Source organism: Perca fluviatilis, chromosome 18, assembly GCF_010015445.1.
Source record: "Perca fluviatilis chromosome 18, GENO_Pfluv_1.0, whole genome shotgun sequence".
Classification (NCBI taxonomy): Eukaryota; Metazoa; Chordata; class Actinopteri; order Perciformes; family Percidae; genus Perca; species Perca fluviatilis.
This window is the reverse complement of record NC_053129.1, coordinates 31,292,433-31,312,276: the sequence shown is the minus strand read 5'-3', so window position 1 is coordinate 31,312,276 and position 19,844 is coordinate 31,292,433. Positions and strand designations below refer to the sequence as shown.

Below are 19,844 nucleotides of genomic sequence, written 5' to 3'. Positions count from 1 at the left end.
GCACACTAAACAGCTTAAGACTCACCTGCAAATGCCATTTTGTGCTGCCGTGGTTCTTTAAAGCTCTCAGCATGGTCCACGCAGCGACCAGCGCGCCTTCACCTCTGCAGGTGTGGCCGGGCACAGTGTGTACACATTTTACACCTTTTCTACAGCGGCCTTCCTGTGCATCGCTGGAGGTGCGTCCACAGCGCCCTCTACAGTGTTGGAGAGCTCAACGGCCCACTTTAATTACCACTGCTAACCAAACAATGCCCGTGTGCAAAAAGGGATGAGTTATGAGTTTTTTGGGATATTAACAAAGAGCGATGAGGTTTTAAGGAAACCTGCATGACAGCTTGTAAAGGTGTTAATCTCCTGAAGCTTAAACATAAAAAATGGTTAACTGCAGATTGATTTGTAGGAACTTCTTTGTGCCATATTTTGTCAGGTACAATCTGTCTGCATACTTTAAGAATGTTATGCATATGCAAACAACATGCAGACACACCTAGTAGTACAGACACAAAGACACACACACACACACACACACACACACACACACACACATGCAACGAAACACAGCAACACATACGAGTCTCAGGGGAGATTTCCATATGCTCGCAGCACTGAACCATGAAAACTACACTCACACTCTGCAAACCAGTGATGAAAGTCATTCCTCCCAACGCTAATCAGGACCAAAATAACTCGCTTGATCATCTTCTATCAAAGGCCACAGGACTCACCGACACGTGGACAGACTGACAGAATGAATGTAAGTTGACACCGACCCAGTTGTGTCAAGAAGAAAAAAAAAAAGCAAAAGAAAAACACCACTAAGAAAGTAGACAGGTAGACATATGTGGGACATGGCTAATGACAGGGACTACATTAAAATTAGAAATAAGAGAAAGACAGAAAGAGGATGAAGGCAGAATAAAGGAATGAATACAGACGAAGTCATGTGTGGTGAAGACTTATTAGCTGACCTTGTTCAAAGAGTATTTTCATACAGATTGTTCATGATGGGGGGGGTGGGGGGTGGGGTGGGGTTGAATTAGTGCTCCTGCTTCTTCTGACACCACTGTCACTGCAGCTACTACCAGGATTTATTCTATGTCGTTACCGCCGCTGTTACTGTAGATAAGGGATGCCAAGACATACCGGATGAATGGATGGATCCCTACCATATCGCCTGATACTGACACCATCATTTTTTTGGTCTTTTGTTCTCTTTCGTCTTTTTTACAGGTCCGTACAAGAGGTAGTCTAGTACAGGCATTATGCAACATGACCCCACACAAAAAAAATACACCAGAAACTCTTTCAACTGATCTAGTCTCATAAAAGTCTCACCTATAACATATGAAAAGTCCTAAGAGATCCAAGTGGTGGAAAGTATTGAAAAATACTGAAATCGGTGATGCCACAATTTCCCATTGCGGCCCATATTAAGTGCAGACACTAAAGGTGAATAGGGAAATATTTTAACCAACAGATATCACTTCTCCAGTTGATTACATTAAGCCAATCATGTTTTATATTATAAAATACAGAAACACCTTTATTCATGCAAATTAGTAAGTGGGGTTACAAAATTGGGAGTAAAAAAACAACCCCGGCGCCTGAAGTAAGAACTTTACCCCAAACCACCATCTCTGTCTAAACTTAACTAAGCAGTTTTTGTGCCTAAATATAACCAAACTGCGACCGTTTCACAATGATAAAGACGTGTTTAATGAGCTTTATGAGCCCCTGTGGATGGAATTAGAGGGTAGAAATAAACAACCAACATGGTCGTATTGTTTGGAGGACTTGTTGACATAAACCGGCCGTCACTACCCGATGGGAGTCGAGTGCAGATGGGAGTTGCGCCTGCTCAGATTTAAACGGTTGACGGCAGTAACGTCAAACTCAGTTTCACTGAGGGCCACATTCGAAAAATAAGAATCACATCAAGGGCCAGACATTTCGAGTTTATTGACATGCTTTCATTTTGAAAAAGTCAAATATCTTTGACTGTATTATTGCATGTCTTACAAAGTCTTCTCCCTCACAGTTTGGTCGACATAAAGCACTAAAAAAGTCAGCAAAAAAAAAAAGTTCCTCAGCCATCATAGAAAAACGGCCGAAAAAAGCAACAAAAACAACTTAAAAAATGCCAAAAGAATCGGCAAAAGTAACAAAAACTAGGTGGGCCGAAATTTATTGTGAACCTAAATTGATATGCGGGCCGGATCAAAATCTGCGAGGGGCCGGATTTGGCCCGTGGGCCTTGAGTTTGACACGTGTGGTTTACGGCATAACGCAGTCATACTGAAATTTGTGAAATCCATCAAATAAACTTTTCTCATTACAAACAATAACAGAAAATGGAAATCGTTTCAAAAACGTCGTGGCTATCTATGATTGTTTGATTGCTAACGGTTAGCCCAAAACGCCATTCGAGTGACAGCCTCCGTTGTGTTTGATGGCTAACTCGTAGCCAGCAGTGAACCAACTTCGTTACGTAGGCCCATTTTTATCGCAGTGACGTTACAGAAGTCTCTCGTTAGCGGGTTCTTGGAGGCTACTTGTCGCAAAGTGATGCACGCGCAACATCACATCATTTATTTGAGTGAAGGCTCACTTGTTCAGGCTAGCTTTTGGGTAGCCTATGTCTCTTATTTATTGCTAATTGTATCTGTTGTATTTGTATTTTATTGACTATTTTTACCATGTTTTTATTGTATATGCAAATTGTAAAGCACTTTGTGACCTTTTCTGTGAAAAGCACTGTATAAATACATTTTACTTACTTACTTACTTACTTACTTACATCTGCACTGGACTCACATCAGGCAGTGACACCATCATCAATAAAAACACAGTAACAAGCAGTCGAGGCCCAGGCAAACACATGATTCTATTCATATTTATTTGAAAACAACAATCCATTTTTCCACTTCTACTGCGATTCCTCTTTGCAACTGGGGTCATACATGATATATGTATTAATTCCACAGAACACCATCACAAAAGTTACCCTTTTAAAATGCACGTTTACCTTTTTTTTTTTGTATTGTTGTCATTTCTATACAATGACTTGTGCTTTGATATCTTTGAAAGAGAGAAAGAGATTTTTTTTTTTTTTTAAAGACATCTTTGTCATCATAAGTGTACATAACAGAAGGAGGATCGAAATAGAAAAAAGTCGTAAGAAGAGGATATACTGGTGGAATACACACCGATACAGAGTACAGAGATACACACTCACATTGCAGCCTGCCCGACTCCACCCAAAACTGTCAAAAGAGAAAAGAGTTGCGCCACTGAAATCACACACACACACACACACACACACACACACACACACACACACACACACACACACACACAACCTCCAAGTGCTCCCTCCGTCTCCTGATTTTAGGTTTTTATTTTTTTTTAAGAACGCTTATTGTTGCCTTGCAACAAACACACTCCCTGCTGCTGAGCAGAGTTTTGGCTAAATATTGCTTAGCTACGAAAAAAAGGGATGTGGAGGAGAGGAGATCAAAAAGCAGTGCAGAAAGCCTCAATGTCGCATCTGTTAAATGTATCATTAGGACTATTTTTGTCAGACAGTTTTGGGGGTTTCAGAGTGCAGAGCAGCTTTCCTCCTAAACACTTTCAATTTCAATCAAAGTTTGCTGCTAAAAAACAAAAAAAGACGGATCAGAGTGCTGGGACGTTTCATAGCAGAGATCCTACGAAATATAAGGTGCATTTGTCCGAGAGTTTGGTGTATGTGTTTGTATACGTGTCCCCAGGAATAAATCCATTAAATAAGAGTTTCGGTGGGTTGATTGCCATGGCCACAATGTGCGTCAATGCAACAAAACGAAAAAAATATATATGTACGTGTATGTGTGTGTTTAGGGGGGGTGTGACTGAATATTTACATGGACTGGAATGTTTTCCCCGTTCAGATATATAAACGACGAATAAAACTGTATTCATTCAAGCTCAAAAGTAGTTTTTTTTTATCAGAATGCGGAGCTTCCTTTAATTTAAACATTGATATATTGGTGTTGGGGAGGAGTGGGGTGTGTGTGTGTGTGTGTGTGTGTGTGTGTGTGTGTGTGTGTGTGTGTGTGGAGAAAGGGCCGGTGCGGTCGGGTAAAAACCAACAATTTGAGCAGAATGCCACGGTGCAAGAAGGCATGTTCATTCACTTAATGCTGAGAGCAAGTCTGTGCAGCGTAAAAATCTAAAATAATACCACATAAGCAAGTAAAAAAAAACTAAAAAACGAGAGAAATCACAAGCAGGGACAGGTGAAGAGCAGCAGAGAAAATGTACAAGCAAACGACAATAACCTCAATGTGAATGTCATTTTACATGTTAAGTGCAGATAGAGAGATAGATATAGATAGATAGATAGATAGATAGATAGATGGATAGGCAGGTTGATAGATTCTATATACTGTATGTATTCATATGCTGGGTAAATATTCTGGTAAATCTTACTTCTATCTTTATATACCTCCACTTAGACGTATATAAATAGGTCTAACATATAAAGCCATATTACAGTGTATACATATCCTCGCCCTAATGTAAGCGATAGCAAAAAAACCCATGCTTCACATAGAAAAAGGCATCCACGACATTTAGGAAAAAAAAAATGTACATTTTATGAAACATGGTAACAATAATAAATAGTATTATAGAATTGCTGCTGTACACAAAAAAAAGAAGCAATTTTTTTAAAATTTCACTCATATAAAAATATGTTTTAGTGCAACCGTACGTAATAGTAATATCCATAACTTCACATCGCTTGTCGAGACTTTAAGGTGTCCAAAAACAAAAAAAAAAGAGAGAGAAAGAGAAAGAAACACAGGAAAAAGAGGGGACGGAGAAAGGAAGGAGAAGGAAAAGGGGGATGGGGGGGGGGGTTGCATTTATTACAAAGCTGATACGCAAAAACGTGATAGTATTGTATTTACATTTACCTTCCTGCTTTGAGTGCTTATAAGAATATAAGCAACAAAAGTAACAAAAGAAAAGATGAAAGAAAAGGCACACACGTAGCTGTCTGATTCTTTTTTTGTGATTTTTTTCTTTTTTAACGTACCGTACGAGTCCTTTCTTTCCGTTTTTTTTTTTTAGCAGATTTTGGTCGGGCTCGTGTTGGTGGGAGTTACCGTACATGTGTAACCGTATGCAGGTCCTCTTTAAAGTCTTTAAATAAGAAGGTCTTGTGAGAGCAGGCCCCGGTTAGAACAGGCATGCTGCACACAAACATTTAAACTGCAGAAGTCCATTTGTCTTTTTTTCATTGTATGCATTGTGTGTGTGTGTGTGTGTGTGTGTGTGAGAGAGAGAGTGTATGTACTGTGTGTATGAATATGTGTGTAAAGTGTGCAAAAGTAGTTTTTTTTCCTCTCTCTGTTGCACTTCATCCCTTCCTATTATCCCAAAAAAAAAAAAATCCATTGTCTCTCCTCCTCCTCCTGTCCTTCCTCTGCAGCCCTACGACACCTCTTTGCTTCTTTTTGTGCTTCCGGCCTCCCTGTCTCTCTCCGGCTTGAGAGACGTGGACGCCGCGGGAGGCTGGAGGGTTTCGGCGCCGGGGCTGGGGGGGTGAGGAGAGGAGGAGGAGGAGGAGTGGGAGGAGGAGGAGGAGTGAGGGGAGGCGGCAGGGATTGACGATGGCTGGGGAGGCCTGAGCTCCAGGCCGCCGCTAAAGTGCTGAATCCCGGGACCCTGCGGAGGAGACGGCGGCGACATGGAGACGGATGGCGAGCGCCGCTGTTGTTGGGAGTCGTGGGACGGCGCAGAAGGAGACGAGGAGGAGGGTCTGCCTCCGTCTTTAGCCCCTCCGGCGCCTCTCTCGGCGAGCTCCCTGGAGTCGATGCACAGCGAGGCGATGGCGTTGGTGCAGGTCTGGATGCTCTCCTCCTGCTCCTTCCTCGCTCCTCCTCCCTCCCTCTCCTGCGAAGGCGACCCCCTCGGCTGCTCGCCTCCCCCTCTCTGGGCCCCCCTCTCGCTGGCGGCGGAGCCCTCCGAGGCGCTCTGCGGCAGCAGCAGGCGGGAGGCGACCTGCGGTGGCCCCTGCTGGCCCAGAGCGGAGGTGACGGACGCGGGGACGGAGTGTACCATCTGGATCCCTCCGATGGGGATCATCGGGAACGGCGAACGCACCTGGAATCAGAAGTCACGCGTTAAGAGAGCTCGCCTACGTTCTTCTACTTCTTGTTAACAAATCCCATGAAAAGACCCAAACCACTAGAGCAGTGTTCCTCAAATGGGGGAGGGGGGGTACCCCTAGGGGTACTTTGGAGGACTGCAGAGGGTATGTGAGATATGTTGTTGTGAAAAAGGGCCTTTGTTTTATAGTGAAACAATTCTAAGTGATGAATTGTATTTTTTTTTTGCAACACAAAGTGTTTACAAAGTGCTTTTGAGAATAAAACATTTTAATATAAAAAATAGCAACAAAAGAAATCCACAAACAAAGCATAAACCATAAAATAAAAAAAAATGATAAAAATATAAAAAATAAAGTCATAAAAAATACAAATAGTGGAAAAAAATCAAAAGATATTTACAAAAATATGAAATATATATATATATTTTAACAAAAAAAATCTATATCAATAAATTATAAAACAAACAATTATTATAAAAAATTAGAGTAAATTAATGCTATAAAATACACTCTTTAAACCCAGCAAAATGCAAAAAATAAAAAAAGATATAAAAGAAAAAAGAGGTATAAAAATAAATACCTGGAGTTGAGAGTGGAGAGGAAGGTGACTGAACAGAACCTGGTGAGGTGGACTGGACTCCCGTTGCCCTGGCGATGGCGAGCCCAGACCGTGTTCCTGGAAACACGAGAGGAGACATGGATGTAATCATGAAGTAGTGAGTTGATTTAATATTTTTTTTTCCCCACAAAACAAACACACTCATTGGACAGCGCTCGTTACAATAAACACAAATTTGAGGCTTCGCGATGAAAAACCAACATTTTGTGACTAAATAAACTAATGAGCCCTGATGAAATATGTGGTCGTTCTGGACAGCAGGTGTTGGTAAGAAAAACAAACGCGAAGCATGAAGGACTCGGGCTAAACGTCTTGTGTCTGAAAACATGAATCTATCATTCGGAGAGCGGTCGGTTATCAAAGCCGAGCCAGTCTCGTTCTCTGCTTCATGCTTTGTTTGAGCGGGACCGCCAGCAGAAGCCAGAGTTTTGGAGTAGGGCTCTTAAGAAGAAAAACAGCCGTGTTATTAACCACACTAATGCCGGCCAAGATCCCATTACCACCAAAACCCAGCAGCCCTATCTTCAATCATCCCTCTCTCGAACACGCTCAGTCTATCGGACTCGCTCTTTATTCCCTCATCCTCTCTGAATGTTTCTGCCCTGTCTGCCAGACGCTTTTCTTCCCCTGCTCCTTCTTCTTTCTGTCCTCTTACTTACCACATTTCGGCCTCACGTTTAACACCGGACCACAGCAGAAGGGTTAGTAAATCACAGTTAAGCACCTATATCATGTTAAAAGTATTTAAAGTGGAGTGGTAACAGTGAGAAGTCCATTTCTTTCTGCTCACAAAGGAGACTGTTCTCACCCGAAAAACGCCATGTTCAAGCAGCAATTACGACTTATTTTTACGTTAATAATCCTAAAAATAAGACATCTTGAGGCCCAACTAATTATGATGGGAGCAAAGTAGGAAGTAAAATGACTAGGTACAAGAGAGTCAAGTTTTGTGCAAGGACGCAGGGTGGGGTGGCGGGTTAGCCCTAACCTCTTACCCTAACCTCCTAAACACCTTACCTTAACCCCCTAATCCCTTACCTTAACCCCTTACCCTAAACACCTTACCCTAACCCCCTAACCACCTAACCAAAAAACAACCCTTTAACCTGACCCCTAACCACCTTACCCTGACCCCCTTACCACCTTACCCTGACCCCCTAACCACCTTACCTTAACCCCCTAATTCCTTACCTTAACCCCTTACACTAACCACCTTACCCTAACCCAGTAATCCCTTACATTAACCCCTTACCCTAACCACCTTACCCTAACCCAGTAATCCCTTACATTAACCCCTTACCCTAACCCCTTACCCTAAACCCCTTAACCTAATCCTAACCCTAACCCCCTTAACCTAATCGCCTAACCCTAACCCCTAGCCATCGCGATAACTTTTCTTGTACCTAACCCTAACAGTGAGTTTCTTTAACTTTACAGAACGGATCACGCTCAGCGTCACGTGCGTAACCGGAAGTGACGTCTGATTTTAAACCCTAACGAAGATCTTTTTCTAAACTTAACCAAGTAGTTTTGTGCCTAAACCTAACCAAACTGCGACTCTTTCACAATGTGTTTAAAAAAACCGCAACCATTGCATTCTCAGGTTTAGATATGAGGACTGAAATCACTCCCGTGGGTCGTGTCAGATGGGGGGAATACAGAACTCATATCGTCAGATAGTTTGGAGGACTTGTTCCGACACTCTGCTGCCAGGCTTAATAAAAACAAGTGACGAATTGAAATTCATAAGCAAAATGTAAAATGTAAACAGCAGCAAGTGAGTTCTCTGTTCAGAGAAACATTAACTGCTGCTCCTATCTGTGACACATGAAGATGAACAGGGTAATAAAGTCTTTCCAAAATGCAAAGTGCAAGTACAATTCTATGTCATGCTGCCACTTGAGTGAGTCTAAGTGCAGAGTTGCCTGGTGTAGCTTTAAATATATTCAAATCCACAGTATATAACAACACCTTACATGAAAGTACATGACCCAAAAAAAGAGAAAGGTTACAGAGAAAACAGAGTATAATAAAGAGTAACATAACTTCTTCAGACTCGACTATAGAGCGTCTAATTTGGGAGTTTCATGGACTCTTACCATCTCCATCTCTGCGCTGGTTCTGCGACGTCCCAGCTCTGCCGGACCCAGCACCCCGGCCTGGTGAGCCGGCCTGAGACCCCGCGATCCACTCTGCTGGCTGGAAAGCAGAAATATCACATTCAATCTTTAACTTAATAACACATCCTTAAACTATTCCTCTACGAGTAAAATTCCTGCATTGCTGATCTAGTTTTTTTAATGTATTGCTGCAGACTTTGCTTTGAAATATGCTCTTTATTCTGTGTTATATCATTTTACCTGTAGTACCCAAGCAAGCTTAACGGTGTTTGATTTCAATTCAAGTTTAGAGAGTATTATTTCATTTTTGTCTCATATTTATTCTCATTATTTATATACACCAAGGGTTTGCAGAGCTATCAAAAAAAGCAAAGGGTGGCTACTTTGAAGAATCTAAAATATGACATGTTTTCAGTTATTTCACACTTTTTTGTTAAGTACATAATTCCATATGTGTTCATTCATAGTTTTGATGCCTTCAGTGAGAATCTACAATGTAAATAGTCATGAAAATAAAAAGGAAACACATTTGAATGAGAAGGTGTGTCCAAACTTTGGGCCTGTACTGTACATCTGACCAATAAGCGAAGTGAACGTTCTTGCGTGGGTTGTAATGATGCATTTTGGTACGCTTGGATTTTTCCAGGTGTGAAACGAAACCAACCAAGGGGAAAGTTTACAAACTCATCAAGTGATTCGGACCAGAGCAAACAAACTATAGGTGTGAAAACGAATTAAGGAGCCTTTCACACCTACCTCATTTGGTCCGGACTTTCCATGAACCAAAATTACAGGTGTAAAACCTCCCCAAAAAAACTAACTGGATCAAATGTATACAATGTAACAAAAACATGAACCTTGGTTTGGACTTTTCAGGTGTGAAAAGGCCCTAAAGACTTGGATTTTGGGGTTACACTTTACTCGAAGGTATCTACATAAGAGTGACACGACACGGTCATGAACGTGTCCTAAACGTTATAAAGGAGTCATAAACATTCATGACATAACGCTTCTTTTAGTAAGTGTCATTAACTTATGGTTAGGGTTAGGGTTCATGTGTCGTGACTGTGTCGTGTGTTCATGACAGTGTCACGCCGCTCTTATGTAGACACCTGCAAGTAAAGTGTGACCGGATTTTGCGACAGACACGATGAAACCTCGGCCAGGTAGCTTTCCCCTGGACTCACCTTTGGTGGTGGAGGTGTTGGTGGAGCCCTCGGCGAGGAGAAACAGGCCGGATCATGGCCCTGTGGCGGCCGCGCGGCGACATGTCACGCTTGTAGTCTCTTCCCGCCGGAGACGTGGGCCGAGAGAGGGGCGAGAGCAGCGAGAGGTGTCCCCTGCGGGGGGAGAGGTCTCGCCTGTAAGCGCCCCCTGCCCCCAGGTCCCTCCTGGGGGAGATGTGACGCAGAGGAGAGATGTCCCGCCGGGGGGAGAGGTGTCCGGCGCGGGGCGAGAGGTCCCGGCGCGGGGAGAGGTATCGACGCGCTGAGGGAGACGAGGAAGGGGAGATCGGGGACGGGCAGCCGGAGTGATCCGGCCCGGGTGAGGAGAGGCGGGAGGAGGGTGAGGAGAGGTCTGGGAGGTCTTCATCCATGGAGGAGGAGGAGGAGGGGGGCGGAGCCAGCAGCCGGCTGCCCAGGCCTCGCTGGTACTCCTCCTGCGGCGTGATCTGGATGCTCGGCACGGTGGTGAAGTAGCCAAACAGCGGGGGCTTGTGGGCGTTGTCCAGGAGGTCCGATGGCGAGGGGTGAGCGAGGTGCGGCGCGGGATGGGAGGACGCCACGGCCACGGTGATGGACACGGCGGGCAGGCTGTACGGCTGCGGGCTGGTGGAGCGCGAGCGGGTCTTCGGCGTGGAGTCGCCGTCGTAGTCGTCCTCGTCGTCGTCCTCGTCGTCCACCTCGTCGCCGTCGTCCTCGCCGCCGTCCGAGTCGTCGGCGTCCGAGAACTGGTGCTCCGCCATGGCGCCGCGGGACATCTTGTCAGACCTCTGGCCTTCCTCTCCGACGTCTTTGAAAGGAGGAGGAAGAGGAAAGAAGAGGACAGGAAGAAGAGAAAGTAGATGTAGGAGGTGAAAAAATGAAACAGAAGAGAAAGAGGAGAAGCACATAAAAAAGGATAGGAGGTAAAAAAGAGGATGTAGGAGGGAAAAAAGACGAGGAAGAGAAGGAATAGTGGGAGAATAAGAAGAGGAAACAGTGGAAATAGATGAAGTGGGAGAGAAGACGAAAGGAAGAGGTAGGAGGAAATAATAAAGAAGATGAGGAAGTAGACGAGGAAAAAGACGAAATAGAGGAATTGAGACAGGAAGAAGAGGAGAAAAAAGAGGGAGTAGAAGATGCAGAGAAGAGGGAAGAAGGTAAGAAGATGAAGAGGTACATGTGAAAGTAGAGGAAGGAGAGGGAGAAGAGGAAAAAAAGAAGATGGTACAGGTATCGAGAGAACAAGAAGAAAGGCAAGCAGAGGGTGAAAAGGTGGTACAAAAGTAAAAGGGGAGGAAAAGAGGAAGCAGAGGAAGTGGAAGAGGAAGAAAAAGAAGAAGGAAAAGGAAGCGAACAACAAACAAAAGAAGAGACAGATAAGTGGAGAGAGAGAGAGAGAGAGAGAGAGAGAGAGAGAGTTTTTATTAATATGTGGTAACAGAAAGAGTTTCGAGTTGAAACTAAACCACATTCCCAGCAGCTCAAACCAATAAAATATGAAACACAATAAAACAAAGTCATATGAGTTTTTCTGCAGGATGGACCGCAGCCAAATGTTGGCAAAGTCTTACTGTACAGTAGCTGCAAAGTTACTGTTGGCAGGTGACCAACCATCACTGTGGGTCTGACTTTCTTATAAAGTGTAGCTGATTGGCCGACAACTGACAAAAAGGGGAATTTGGGCAATAAAAAAGTTGGTTCGTTGTTGTAACTCTTCGCACTGCGGAGTCAAAGTTGATGAAGATCCACGTTCAGATGGTTTCACCTCGAGGAATCTAAAAATCTAAAAAACGTTGATATGATGTATATTTTCTCCTCCACACTTTTCTCCATAAATCTGATTTGCTTCTCCTGGAAGAGAAGCAAAAGTAGGATTTAATGAATTGTATTTAGCCGACCGCTGCCAGTGGAAATCAGATCTACTAACACTGGGCTACTTTTCCAGTTAGTCTCTCATATACAACAGGTTTTTTTTCACAAACCACAAATGTTTATGTCTCGACGACTTTCTGAAACTCTCTGTTTTACAAAAACCCTGCATGTGTGGGTTCGTGGGCCCCAATTAAACGTGCAGCCAACACACACAAACAATCGCTCACTCTGGGTCAACTTAAGTAAGATTTAATTTGGTGGTCTACATGGTGGAAAATTACCTCCAGCTACCAGTCAGACTTTGGTACGATGTTCAAGCTGCAATTAAGACCTATGTTTACGTTTCCAGTGGCGGCGCCCTCTAGTGGACGTAGTAATTATGGCGCCAGCAAAGAAGGAAGCAAGGTGACGAAATATAAGGGCGCCAAATTTCATTTGAGGGGGTGGATGGGTCAAACAAGTTAGATAAGTCCATAGATAGCCTTCTCATCTCCGTGTGTGTCGTAGCTCTGTCAGAGGCACCCTCCGCTAGCCTAGCTTAGCACAGATCCTGGAGGTAACCGGCTCCATCTAGCCTAGCTTAGCACAGATCCTGGAGGTAACCAGCTCCATCTAGCCTAGCTTAGCACAGATCCTGGAGGTAACCGGCTCCATCTAGCCTAGCTTAGCACAGATCCTGGAGGTAACCGGCTCCATCTAGCCTAGCTTAGCACAGATCCTGGAGGTAACCGGCTCCATCTAGCCTAGCTTAGCACAGATCCTGGAGGTAACCGGCTCCATCTAGCCTAGCTTAGCACAGATCCTGGAGGTAACTGGCTCCATCTAGCCTACTGCTCCCAATAAGTGACAAAATAACGCCAACATGTTCCTGTTTACATGTTGTGATTTGTATAGTCACAAAGTGTACAAATAACAAGGTCACATGACACACAGCCATCTTCTAACCGTATACATACTGGGAACTATATTCTCAGAAGGCGAAGCACTGCTACTTCTGCTACTTGGGCGGAGTGATTTGCTCGCAGCACCTGAGAAGCCCCGTGGTGAGGAGCAGAGAGTTTGCCTGGAGTTTGCGCTAATCACTCCGCCCAAGTAGCAGTGCTTCGCCTTTCTGAGAATATAGTCCCCAGTATGTATACGGTAAGAAGATGGCTGTGTGTCATGTGACCTTGTTATTTGTACACGCAGTGACTCTACAAATCACAACATGGAAATAGGAAAATGAGAGAAGAGCAAGCATTAGCAGTGGCTATTGCGACAGTGGTGAGGAGAAACTCCCTTTTAGGAAGAAACCTCGGCAGATCATGTTATAATGATGGGAGTAACATAGTAACAAAATATATATATTTAAGATCTTGTCATACCTCAATTTCTACCCATGTATTTATATTAACAGTAATAAATATCAAAATATTTATATCATATCAGCTGATTAATGGGCTTGAACTTGTGAAGCAAGTCGGAGGAGATGAACAGCAAACATTTGTTGCTATTTCTGAGTAACTGACGGAAGGTAAAATAGTGGCTTTAAAATTGTTTAATGGGGATATTATAATAATCTAATAAAAGACTCCAAACAAAGGGTGGAAGGAAGTTTTTTTTCTCTTTTTAAGCAGCTTACGTGTGGACTGTGGTTGTTTGACATGAGTCCTGGCTGTCAGGATGTGCTCTGCTTTCCATTACACTAATTGTCCCTTTACAACCGCGCCGAGCAGCAGGATGTCCCTGGAGGGCGTGTGTGTGTGTGTGTGTGTGTGTGTGTGTGTGTGTGTGTAAGGTTGTGTTTTAGGCTGCTTCCCAAGTCTCTTATTTGATAGCTCCTCGTTCCTCGCTTGAACCGGAAGTTGTTCTGGCCCTCCTTCGTGAAGGCCGTCTCAAAGCTCTTATTCCTGCCCCGAGGATGGAGGAGCGGGGATCGAGGATGTGTGTAAGGTAAGGTGGTGGTGCCACGTTACATCCCGCGACGCCCTGCTGTGATGGTCATACGGATTTCCGAAGGCCTATGAGCGAAGATACACGAGAGCAGCCTCTACCTGGAAGCTGTGTGGCTGAAAGCCGTTGCTAACTCCGCCCAGACACACAACAAATCCACGTGATGCTTCGGAGGAAAGGACGTCTCGTGCCTCGTTTCCTCTCTCCTCGCTTGAGGGAAGCAGAAGGAAGGAAACGTGGATGCAATTTAACGACCTGAGACGTAGCCAACGTATAATCCTTCTCAATCGTCACTTGACCCACTAGAAGTACGCGCTGGTGTCTGTACCTGCAGAGACTCTGCCCTCTGCCTGGATTTTGTTTTTATTTTGCTGTGTGCGGGACATTTTTTTTGGGGCGTCAGCCTGTATAAAAAGGTAGCGACCAGGTGCCAGATCGTAAGCATGCATCCAAGAGGAAGCTATGAAAATGGCGGACACAGCGCCGGGAAAAAAGCAAATATAGCAAGTGAAGGAAACGTGGGTGCAATTTAACGACCTGGGACGTACCCCAAAGTCACTTGTGTGTGTGTGTGTGTGTGTGTGTGTTTCCTACCTCCTTCCTCCGCCTCGTTGTCCTCAACAGAAGACATGGAGACTCCCAACTCCAGACACTTTTTCATATGAGCCTTAGACTTCATGTGCTTCGTCAGGTTTCCTACAAAACACACACACACACACACACACACACACACACACACACACACACACACACACACACACACACACACACACACACACACACACACACACACACACACACACACCATTTAATGACCCTTTGACTAGTCTTAGTGGAAACCAGAGCTTGTTTGGCTGTGACAAAGAAAGAGGGTGAAATGGAAATAGAAGCGGTGGAAGAAGACCACGATATTACAGTTTACAAATTATATATAATTCATACATAATGCAACTTAATGACAAAATGACTCAACTTGGTCTGAAACTAACGGGGGAGATAAAAGCTTTCTATTACGGATGGGATGTCAGCGAGTCAGCATCGGATGCGAAGGAGGTTCCTGTCGGACCACAGCCTCTCTGCATGTTTTATTCATTTAACATTTAACCGCTTAGTGGTTTAATTCTTCAGTTAAAGGGATAGTTTGGATGTTTTAAAGTGCGTTTGTAGGAGCTACTTCGCCATCACTGTGTTAGCTACAGTAGATGGCGGTCGGCGCGCCCCCAGTTTGGAGAAGCAGGAAGCTGCAAAGATGTATCAATTATTGAACTAACTTTTGAATTAATCGGCAACGATTTTGATAGTTAATGTTGACTGCAGTCGGAAAGTCTACGCCACATTTATATTCTTAAATGAGCAGCAACAAGTAAAAGGAAGAAGCCGTCTACCTTTCGTCTTGAAAGCGAAGTTGCAGAACTTGCAGACGTACGGCCGGACGTCGGTGTGCGTTCGGATGTGTTTCTTCAGCATGCTGGGTTTCTTACAGCGGATGCCGCACTCTTCGCAGATATATTTCCCCCGACCGCGGCCGCGAACGTAAACATAGTCCTCATTGGATTTGTACCTGGAAGAAAGAGCAGGTAACAGAGACTGAAAAAATAGAAATAACACGTTTTACAAAAGAATTCCATATGTTTCCTTTAAGATTAGTGATCAAAAGCAAAAAGAATAACATGAATTCCGAGCTTTAATTCTAAATGAATAGAAATTGGTACGATCAACTGAAGTTTAAGAGATATTGTTCATTTATATATAAAAAAGACTGAACTCTCAACCAACCAGGGGCGATTCTAGGATCAGACCTTTAGGGGGGGCTCAGCCAGTTTTTTTTTAAATAAACCTATAACATACCCCACGTTTGATAAAAATACCTGAAGTTGAAAAATAAAGTTGTCGGTGAAGTAACCGCACACATATATTTGGCTTTTCTATACTGACATTTCTTGTAACTTATTGGCTGATAGATACACGCACTCTAAGAAATATCTGTGTTTTTTAACAGTTTTGTCCATAGAACTTGACTCACAGTTGTATTTTTGTTTTTTACATTTGAAATTGCACATGGTTTGTGCTCCGACAACTTTTGTCCACCACGGAGGATGGTTTTGGGACATGAGCGTCCACGTTGTCACTTTTCTCACCATTTTTTGGACGTTTTTGTCACTTTTTTACGACTTCTTTGCGACACTTTTTTCAACCTTTCAATCTTTGACGCTTTTCCCCATGTTTCTGTTGCTTTTTTCCTGCGTTTTTTTTTATTTATTTTTTTTATTTTCTGTATTTTAAAGCTTTAGTGCGTAACTTTTTGATATTAATAAATGTCCGTTACATTCAAGCCGTTGCCAGATGAGTTGCTACAAAGCTAATTAAGACTCTCAGCTCCACACAACTCTCTGGATCTCTCAGTAGGACTATGTTTAGAAGATCGTGGCGTCCGGTGACTTTCCCGCGCAGAAACTCCAGTGAAGAGAACGACCTCTTCTGAAGAGTCCATCATGTTATTTTAATCCTCCGTGTCCTCCTTGGCTACTAGCAGCTGTGTGGAGGAAGGGTGGGGGTGCTGCGTGATCACGGAAGGCTTGTATCATGTGGACGCGCCGACAGCGTTGTCGTCATTACTTTTCTACGCACTACAGCTTTAACTGAGGTACACACATAATTTCCGTTTTTTTATTACGGGACAGAGTCCGGGTAATGAGCTGCCAGAACTTATTCTGTTATTTTACGGATTTAGTTAATGATATTTTTATAGGTAACTGAAATCTGATGCATCATCAGACTCAGATGTTTGCTACCCAAAATTATAATAGGTTATTCTTAATCTTGTCATGAGTTACTGGATAAATTACTTTGGGACTATTCAAACCAAAACAGGGGGGAGGAAATCAATTTTTGGTTAACCTGGACATAACCGGCAGACATACGCAACTGTAGTTGAGATGTCTTTGTTTCAAGGGGATCAGAAGCTAAAATGGGAAACGATGCAACCATTCCACCTCTGGGTTTTGTGTTTGTCCTCTTCATGGTGTCCTTTTTTTGTCTTTATTCTAAAAACAGATAACCACAGTCCTCCCTCCAGTCCAACGTATCCTTTCAAAAGACTTAAAAAAAAAAAAACATCACTGTCAGGCATGATTTTCTATTCCGAAAGAGGCTTCGAGTGCAACAGCGGACACTTGGCAGCAGGATCAGTGCACGAGTCTGTCTGTCATGGAGAGAAATTACCCCCGACCACCAGTCAAACGCTCGTAAATGTAGTCTGTCTTTGCTCTGCGGCAGAAGCATCACATTCAGGCTCTTTTTTTTTTCAATGCGAAATCTCCTCTTTGTGGTGAAAAAAAAAAAAAACGGCTGGTTGGACTGTGCCGTTTCCTGTCCTGTCTGCACTAGGTAATGGGTAGTTCAGGGCCTCGCGTGTTAAAAGGCGGTCAAATATCAGGAACATCAAACAACCCGCCTGCATCGGCGAGAGCAAACGTGTCTTTCAACTGCGCCGCGGAAGTGGGAAATACCTCTGAACGCTTGTCTGAGTCGAGACGTTTACACAGCTGCGGCCAGTTATGAAAATGAATTATGATGATTGTTTTTGTTTTATCTTATTTTATTCACAGCACACGGCGAGATCATGAAGCAGATTCTCTTTCAAAACGACTGAAACTTTTCGCAGAAGCAATGGGTTTGTTTTCTCTGTCAAAACTCGCCCCCTTTGGGGATTTCTTTCATCCAGAAAGACTTCGACCCCGTGTGTGTTTCTGTGTCTGATTGCTTATTACTTGTATTCATGCTGTTTATGTAAGTGCGTGTGTGTGTATGTCTTTGCCCTTTTGCCCTGTTTGTATGCTTTCATCCACTTATTGCTTCTAAAGTGTCCTTTGGGGACAAACGGGAATTACTTCACTGTCTGCTGCATTTAATAACTCCCTGCATGTGTGTGTGTGTGTGTGTGTGTGTCTGCACCGTCTGTTCCATTTAGTAACCGTGGTCTCACTGGCTCTACTGTAAGAGTATAAAACATTATGATACTGTAGGAATGTCTCAAAATACAGAGCTCTAACTCCCTCACACGGCCTTTATTTGACCATTTAAGGTACGTTTTAGGACACATTCCTGTGCTTTCTATACGGGGAACTAAGATTTATGGGACTTTAGTAACATGATAAATAATAATAAAGGATCTTCTTGGCTTCATTGCGGTCAAACAAAACCTTTTATTGCCTCCATTGTCAAATGAAAAGAAACGATCTCACCGCACAACAGAGCTCTAAAAGTAGGGCTAAGCATGGTTTTGAAATTTCTTTTTCCATACTTGTGCTCTGAGGACACATGAGTATTTCAACAAATCCCTTTAAAGACTGGCAAAATTATGATTTAAATCTGAAAATATCTCATCAAAGAAAAAGAAAAGATGAGTACAGAGCTGAGCAAACATTCAACGCCAGCTTTTGGTTCTTAGGTTGGAACCAAAAGGCCCTACCTGGGACTAGGGTTAGCCTAACCCTAACCCTTTTGCACGAGATAACAGGGTTTTTCTTCAGGTTTGCTGTATGTTTAGGAAGCTGGCTGCAAAACTAGTTGTACACTCTCTAACCTAATGCAGAAACAAACTCATATTTCATATCTTATTTTAAGTTGGGCATTAGTAAACACACTTCTTGTCCTCAAAGTTGAAATGCTTTATTATCGGCAGGCGGCCACATCATTTAGTTATGGAATGAGACTTCAGTCATGCTCCGAACTTCTGAATAACTAAAACTATGTTGTTATGGGTGAGACACATTGTTGTAAAACACAACACAGTAACATGCACATAAAAGAAATCTAATAAAACTTCTCTTAAGTTGCTGTTGTTAGAAAAAAAAACAGTGTGAAAAAGCCTTTAAAATACAACTAATGAGGGACAGCTCTCTATAGTCTATAAAAGTGAGAGCAAGAATAATGAAAGCCGACGTCCAATTACAGCGATGCAGCTCAAGTCGTTGGCCTGTGATGGGTTTACCAGGCTCGGGCTGTTGGCCTGACTCACACAGGCACAAATTAAGCCCAAAGAATAGGTTGTAAAAGGATAAGTCTATTTCTATTTTACCTAAGAAGATTTTCCGATTAATTATGCTGAAACAGATGTCCTTAAAGTTCATACAAAAGTCATCTGTGCTCAGTTTTGTTGAATATTGAGCTGTATGGATAAAACAAGTAATCAGACAGCTCCGTATTTTGGGAGTCAGAGGCACCAGTCTTTTTTTTGTTATTGGTTATTTTTTTTTTTTTTACTTATTGATGCATTCCTCTTCTTATTACATTTTAATGTTGTCTTTTTTTTAAATTTATTTTAGAGTAGAGAGAGAATCGCAATTAAAGCACTTTGTACCCATGTTGTGAAACGTTCTGGATAAAAATGTTCATATAATCGATGATACTGCAAATAAAAGAGAGCAACAACATATTGAAATACTGAGCTTGCTATCACACTCCGACGTTGCTTTGATCGGTAGGTTGATTGATTGATTCTTGACTCTAAAAAGAATCATAATGGTTTGGATTCGGGGTCTCTGGCCTTCTCAGTTTCTGCTGGTAGTTTTAGAAATCCCAGAGCCAAATCACTGTCAAAATCAAACCAATTATTCCTTAAAAAAAAGTGATATCTGCGCACCAGATGTGACTCAAACTTCTTTTGAGATATTTACAAAGAAACCAAACAAGAAATTGAAATGAAATTGTAGCAATTGTGTCTGGGAAAACATTGATATAATCATACCAAAGATAAACCTATTTATAGAAGATTAATTTATATGTTCTTCTACATAGAAGAATCTAGGCTGTCTTTATAACTTTTTTCTTTAATTACTGACTTTCAAGTCTCATTAGGATTTGAATTATTTAGCAGAGAGTTTTAAGAAATATTCCCAGTCACAGAAAAATAAATGCAGATTTTCAGTAATAGA

The 19,844-nt window shown here is 42.8% G+C and overlaps 1 protein-coding gene across 3 annotated transcripts in view; it reads right to left on the bottom strand.

The window, feature by feature from the left end:
* Nucleotides 1-2,880: 2,880 nt before the first annotated feature.
* hivep2a (HIVEP zinc finger 2a) overlaps nucleotides 2,881-19,844 on the bottom strand; it is a 140,330-nt gene continuing 123,366 nt past the window's right edge. For 2 of the 3 annotated variants that reach the window (XM_039781206.1, XM_039781205.1), the window contains 6 exons: nucleotides 15,294-15,469; nucleotides 14,503-14,604; nucleotides 10,087-10,912; nucleotides 8,879-8,978; nucleotides 6,741-6,836; nucleotides 5,482-6,153 (listed from right to left, as the gene is read on the bottom strand). In XM_039781206.1, coding sequence (XP_039637140.1) covers nucleotides 5,482-6,153; nucleotides 6,741-6,836; nucleotides 8,879-8,978; nucleotides 10,087-10,912; nucleotides 14,503-14,604; nucleotides 15,294-15,469 — 1,972 coding nt within the window. Of the gene's footprint in view, nucleotides 6,154-6,740; nucleotides 6,837-8,878; nucleotides 8,979-10,086; nucleotides 10,913-14,502; nucleotides 14,605-15,293; nucleotides 15,470-19,844 lie in introns of all 3 variants that reach the window. The other variant, XM_039781208.1, reaches the window with a different exon arrangement.